This window comes from Physeter macrocephalus, chromosome 4 (assembly GCF_002837175.3).
Source record: "Physeter macrocephalus isolate SW-GA chromosome 4, ASM283717v5, whole genome shotgun sequence".
Lineage (NCBI taxonomy): Eukaryota > Metazoa > Chordata > Mammalia > Artiodactyla > Physeteridae > Physeter > Physeter macrocephalus.
In genome coordinates, this window is record NC_041217.1 from 39863182 (window position 1) to 39870254 (window position 7073).

The following is a 7073-nucleotide window of genomic DNA, read 5'->3' on the forward strand; positions in this document are numbered from 1 at the left end:
GGGGGGGGGGGGGAGGGGTGGGGTGGCGGGGGGGGGGGGTGGGGGGGGGGGGGGGGGGGGGGGGGGGGGGGTGTTGGGTGGTAAGCAGAGGTGGAGAAGGCCCAGGAGACATATTACCTCGTTGGTGCTGAAAATTCCAGACTAGCCAATAAATATTACATTTCTGGTGAAGGTTGAAACTGCATTTAGATCAGGTATTAGATCTAGATATGGTATCACGGGCTTTAGCACAAGTGACGCCATTTTGGGCCTGTGGTTTTCTCTTTAACATGTCTAATTTCTCTGAGCCTCAATTACTGCACTTGGTCAAAGAGGGCCAGTAGCTACCCTAATGTTCTCAAGGAAGTGAGATAATTTTTTTCTTTTTTTTATAAATTTATTTATTTATCTTTAGCTGCATTGGGTCTTCGTTGCTGCGCGCGGGCTTTCTCTAGTTGCAGTGAGCGGGGGCTACTCTTCTTGTGGTGCGCGGGCTTCTCATTGCGGTGGCTTCTCTTGTTGTGGAGCACGGGCTCTAGGTGCGTGGGCTTCAGTAGTTGTGGCACGCAGGCTCAGTAGTTGTGGCATGCAGGCTCAGTAGTTGTGGCACACGGGCTTATTTGCTCTGGGATCTTCCCGGATCAGGGCTTGAACCCGTGTCCCCTGCATTGGCAGGCGAATTGTTAACCACTGTACCACCAGGGAAGTCTGGAAGTGAGATAATTTAGGGTAAAGTAATAATAGCTAACATTTACTGGGCGAGGTGGAGAAGGCCCAGGAGACATATTACCTCGTTGGTGCTGAAAATTCCAGACTAGCCAATAAATATTACATTTCTGGTGAAGGTTGAAACTGCATTTAGATCAGGTATTAGATCTAGATATGGTATCACGGGCTTTAGCACAAGTGACGCCATTTTGGGCCTGTGGTTTTCTCTTTAACATGTCTAATTTCTCTGAGCCTCAATTACTGCACTTGGTCAAAGAGGGCCAGTAGCTACCCTAATGTTCTCAAGGAAGTGAGATAATTTTTTTCTTTTTTTTATAAATTTATTTATTTATCTTTAGCTGCATTGGGTCTTCGTTGCTGCGCGCGGGCTTTCTCTAGTTGCAGTGAGCGGGGGCTACTCTTCTTGTGGTGCGCGGGCTTCTCATTGCGGTGGCTTCTCTTGTTGTGGAGCACGGGCTCTAGGTGCGTGGGCTTCAGTAGTTGTGGCACGCAGGCTCAGTAGTTGTGGCATGCAGGCTCAGTAGTTGTGGCACACGGGCTTATTTGCTCTGGGATCTTCCCGGATCAGGGCTTGAACCCGTGTCCCCTGCATTGGCAGACGAATTGTTAACCACTGTACCACCAGGGAAGTCTGGAAGTGAGATAATTTAGCGTAAAGTAATAATAGCTAACATTTACTGGGCACTTGCTGTTCTAAGTATTTCATATGTGTTCACTCATTTAACCGTCACAATAACCCTGTAAGCACTACCCCCGTTTTACATATAAGAAAACTGAGGGGGCTTCCCTGGTGGCGCAGTGGTTGAGAATCCGCCTGCCGATGCAGGGGACACGGGTTCGTGCCCCGGTCTGGGAAGATGCCACATGCCGCGGAGCGGCTGGGCCCGTGAGCCATGGCCACTGAGCCTGTGCGTCCGGAGCCTGTGCTCCTCAATGGGAGAGGCCACAACAGTGAGAGGCCCGCGTACCACAAAAAAAAAAAAAAAAAGAAAACTGAGACACAGAGGATAAAATACTGCCCAAGGGGTGAAGTTAGTATGAAGAGAGAGGCTGGGATTACTGGCTACATAAGAGGCCACATAATCTACATAAGAGGATCTAGCTCCAGTCCTATTTTTTTTGCAGCTAACTTACTCCCATCTTTCCTTTTTGTCATAGCCCACAGCACCCATAGTCAAAACCTGTTTATACATAATTTGCCCATTCGCTAGTTACATCAACTGGCCTCTAGTTGCTTTGGGTATCTCATCACAGTTCTGTCTGATTGAGTTCCAGGGAACTCAGTCACCTCCCATTCCAATTCACTTCCAGGGTCCTGGTCAACGCTGGGTACACGGGAAATCCTTAGATAAATTCTATCGGACGTTTCTGTGGGATCGATGGCATACCTTTACAAATGTGAAATAATTCTCACGAGACTGAGACAGATACACGATAACTAGCCTACATTCAGGGCGAGTACCGCCTTGTCGAGTATAGCTGCGCTCCACACCCGAGCTCTGGAGCCAACCGTTCCTGCTGTGCTACTTCAGACACTCGGCCGGAACCCTTCCGGCGGCATCTGAGGCAGCCCGCCGGGACAACGCCGCTGAACGCACAACACTGGAAGGATTAGTAGTCTAACTATGTGCCTAAACTCTCTAGCTCACTTACATGATCTGAGAGAAAACAGCCCCAAATTCTTTCACTTAAAAATAAAACCTGAGTGACGATAGCATTTTTATCCATTAAAAAATATCATAGTCAAGTGATTCCGAGAGAGTTTTTTTCTTCTTTTTGGTTAGGCATATATATGGGCAGCCCACTTGAAACGAACAAGGAAGGCGAGGGAAGAAAGCGGAAGCCGTGGGGTCTTCTAAACCAGAAAGTCTCCGGAGCTTGCGCCAGCCTCTTTGCGGCGCCCCCCAGTTAGACGCAGGTTTTGGAAGCGGGCGGGAGAGGAGGTGTCGTTGCTGGAGCTGAGACCAGACGGCCAGAGTCCTCAGTGATGAACCTCGAGTTACTGGGTGAGGAGGACTATGGCTGCTCCTTAGAGAATCTTTTGGTCCTGGAAAGGAGGGAACCCAGGCGGAGGGGACTCAGGCTGCAACATTAGGGACACAGTTCTAGATGCATCTTTGGGCGCCTTGATATGGAGCAGCAACAGGGAGAGGAAACCTAGCTTCTCCCTGAGCGGAATGCATTGCTTTTCCCGAGGCCACTTTGCAGTTCAATTGTGAAGCGTTAGGGACAGTTTGTGACTTAGTTTCGGTTACAAGGATCACAGGTGCTGAAGTAGCCCAGAGCAGGCAGGACCAGAGTTACTGGGAAAGGAATCTGAGGAAGTGAGGCTTGAGGTAAAGCTTTGAACACTTGTCAGGGTTTTGGGTGAAACATGGGGTTTTGAAGAAACATGGGGTGCCTAAGGAGGGGAACGTGTTTATCTTCTAGTACTAGTCCCTCATTGAATAAATTAAAAAAGGCTCAGAGAGTACTGACTTGAAGGCACTAAGCAAGTAAATGGTATAGTTGGCATATAGTTGGCACTGGAATCCAGTTACCTTGACTTTCTATTTAAGGTCTTTATCAGGGACGGTGTGTAAAACACTGAGGGGTGAACTACAAGGCAGTTTCCTTTTGTCACCCTCTCTGATTCATTTCCTCCTTATCCTTTACCCAAGTTGTTTATAAACTGTAGGTTCTTCTGGGTTTTCATTAGGTAATGTTTAGCATCGTAGCCTAAGGATGTCTGAGGTTTTCAAGAACTAAGCGACTTGCTATTTTCAGTGGTTGTGTTTCTCTGTAAAAAAGTTAAATTCAGAAGATATACTGGCAGTCTTAAAGACTGTAAAGCTATTTAAGGAACGGTCTTTGCTTTTAAGGGGCTTTTTGTTAAGTGTGGAGAATAAGGTGTTTATGTAAATAGCCATACTATATTGCAGAACGTAGGTCACCCTTTTTAAAAAAATTTACTTTTTATACAGTAAGTTATTAGTTATCTGTTTTACACATATTAGTGTATATATGGCCAGCCTTAAAGAGTCTTTACTAAGGGCTAAGAACATTTGGAGGAGGGAGTGAATATCTTTGGGCAGGGGAAGAAATGTAATCAAGAAAGAACAAAAACAAACAAAAAAACCAAACCTGTGGAGGATTTGGAGTTTTGAGTGGATATTTAAGATTGGGAAAATATTGACAGACTGAAGTATGAAGATATTGGAAGGAGTGTTTATTAGGAATACGTTTGAGCTAAGACATCAGTGAGATGAGTCCTAAAGATATTTTCCGACTTGGCCAGGTTGTGGGTACTTTGAATAAGGAGAAGGCCAAAAGATGGGGTTGGTACCATCTACTCCTTGGAGGCTTTTGAATACCCAGCTGAAAAGCTGTGCTTTTTACGGAAAGTAGGGCAGATCCATTGAAGGGTTTTGACCTGGTAAGTAACTCAATCAGAGCTGTGATTTTTTTTAAAACGATTTATCTGACAACAGTGTGTAGTTGAGTCAGCCAGTTTGGAGGGCTAGAGTAGATGAGGGATGAAGAAGGTCTGAACTAGAAAATGGAAAGAAAAGATATTGAGAAGGTAGTGTTGACAATTTGAAAATTGACTACATATTATGGTGGTAGTGGTGCTGTTGTTGGTGCTGGTGGTGAGGAAGAGAGTGAAGTGAAAAATGATGGGAACTATGGTGGTGCTATTCATAGACATTTAAGGACATTTGGAGAAGACAGTTAGCATTGGGTATATTGAGTGTGGGCCTGTGGTTCAGGAGATGGGTTTGGGTTTATGAGAGAGATTTGTAACCCTCCTACCGGTGGGCTAGTCAAAACCTTGTGAGGAGATGAGAAGACCCTGGGAGAAAGTGGGAGGGGAAGAAAAGAAAACTGAGGACAGACTCTTGGACAGTCATCTATATTTAGGGAATAAGAGGAGGAATAAATGATAATGTATCAACTAACAGTTACATAGTACTTACTATGAGCTAGGCCTATTTTCAAGTGCTTTTCATATATTTATTCATGTAGAGGTAGAAGAGAATGCAGGTTGGTGTGGTGTCTTCCATAGAAGCAATTGTAGAGCAGTTGAGGCTAAGAGCTGAGAAAGGGCTACTCTACTTAATTCATGGGCAACTTAGTTCTTGGGCAACTTGGGGCTCCTTAGCAACTTGAACAGAAGCTGGGTTACAATGATTTTAGGAAGATGTGTGAGATGGACTGGAGGCAAAGGGTTGATCCTTATTTTTAAAAACTTAACCATGGAGGAAAGGTGATAGATAGGCTCATACCTTGAAAGAAAGAGCAGATGGGAAAGATTTTTCTTTTATGATACAGAAGATTCATGTGGGTAAAACTTAGGAAGGAATATTTAGCATTAGAAGGTTAGACAATTTAAAAGAAGGCTGGCTGGATTCAAAAGATATAAATCTCTATGGGAATGACTTGAGTTTTACAGTGAGAAAGTTAATTATAGCAGATATAAAGGAGAAAGGAACAGAAGTGATGTGATTGTGGGAGCATACTAAACCATATCTGTCCAGATAAAGGAAAGGAAAGATAATGTGTTCTTAATGTGGACACTCAAATACTTTTACCTCTGCAACCACTTTCTGAGCCCTTGCTGTGTATTAGGCAGTAGGCACTGGAGGTAAAAGTTAAATAAGAGTTTTTCAAACTTACTTTTACTACAGCTCATAGTAAGAAATGTATTTTCTATCACAGTCCATTATATATACATACACATATAACTGTTTCTGAAAATGATACTAATTGTTGTTATGCTCAGTGTCCTCTGATATCTTCTGATCTATTAAAAAACTTGTATGGTATGGCTCACTGAATGATTTATCCATTTGTGGTGGATTGGCTCCTAATGTTTGATAAACGCTGAAATGAGATACAGCTTTTGCCTTGGATAAATACATAAAACTAGGAGGATAGGGGCATAAACAAATAACTATGAAATGGAACCACAATAAATAGTGGGAATCCCATTATGGGAATCCAGCTGAAAGAGCAATTAATTCTGCATTGCTGGGGTTGGTGGTAGAATTTGGGGATGACTTTGTAGAGGAAGTGCCATTTAACGCAGACAGTAAACATGGAGGAGGATTTTTCCAGAGGGACAAATGGAGAAGGTAATTACCAGTGCAGAGAACAGTAGGGGCAAACATTCTGAGGCATGAACATGTGATATATATTCTGGAAACGGTTAGCAGTTTACAGCTGGTGCTTAGGGTGGATTATGCAAGGTTCTGTCCCAGGTGCTAATGGGGAGTTAGTCAAAGATAAAATGGAAAATACTGGTTGGGGCCAGATTATTCCTTTTTAAAATTATACTTAGGAGTTCAGCATATTGTTTAACAAGTGAGATTTTTGAGCAGGTAAGTGACATGATGAGATTTGGGGCTTAGAAAGTTGGCTGTAGCAGCTTTCTTAAGGATTGATGAGGGAGGCCAGACTGGAGCCAAGGAAATATAGTAATTATGGTAGCGATGGCATCACATTGGGGTGTGGTAAGATCAGTTATTTAGCCACCTGCAAGTTGCATTTCTCTAAAAAGAAATGCTGCTGATTGTGTCATCACCTGTCAGATTGAGGAAATGGAATGGAAACTGCTACTCTGGACCTAACTATTACGGTAGGGAGGATTTGGTTGGCAAGTCGAAAATACTTCCACTGGGAGAAAAGGACCACGAAATTTTAGAGTTCATGATAACCAAGTTTTTAAGGAGGTGGATGTTCAGCAATTTAGAGAATAAATATTATTCCAAGACCTAGAAAGCTAAAAGGCAGTTTGGGGAAAGGGTCCTAACTGGGAAAAAAGGAGGAGGCACCTGAGGGAACTGGTGTGGTTGCACTGAAAGCAGTCTAAACTCAGATTCCAAAAAAGCATGTACAAAAGAAGGGCACGTTGCTGAAGGTGAATATATGAGGGTGGCACTAGCTTTTAAGAATAGTGTCAGGAAAGCTAATGTGACTGAAGGCAAAGATTGTAAAAATGAGGCAACTAGAAAGGGTTTTTAACACGTGGAGTGCTAAGAGCAAAGAAGTTTCCTGCTTGGTTGGGCTGGATGGTGTAATACCAAAATTATTCATTCAACACTCAACAAATATCTTTCATGCGCCTACTCTGGGCTTTTATAGTTTATAGGCAAAAGGGAAGTGGAATGCTTAACTTTTTTTTTGAATTTTATTTTATTAATTTTTTTATACAGCAGGTTCTTATTAGTTGTCCATTTTATACCTATTAGTGTATACATGTCAATCCCAATCTCCCAATTCATTACACCACCACCCCGCCTCCCCCCCGCCCCCGCCGCTGCTTTCCCCCCTTGGTGTCCATACGTTTGTTCTCTACATCTGTTTCTCTATTTCTGCCCTGCAAA

The 7073-nt window shown here is 43.5% G+C and overlaps 1 protein-coding gene across 2 annotated transcripts in view; it reads left to right on the forward strand.

The window, feature by feature from the left end:
* The first annotated feature begins 2570 nt into the window (after positions 1–2570).
* The window catches only part of RBBP5 (RB binding protein 5, histone lysine methyltransferase complex subunit), a 36305-nt gene continuing 31802 nt past the window's right edge, over positions 2571–7073 (forward strand). For both annotated transcript variants that reach the window (XM_007130809.1, XM_007130812.4), the window contains exon 1: positions 2571–2714. In XM_007130809.1, the coding sequence (XP_007130871.1) occupies positions 2696–2714 (19 nt within the window). In that variant the 5' untranslated portion in view covers positions 2571–2695. The remainder of the gene's footprint in view (positions 2715–7073) is intronic.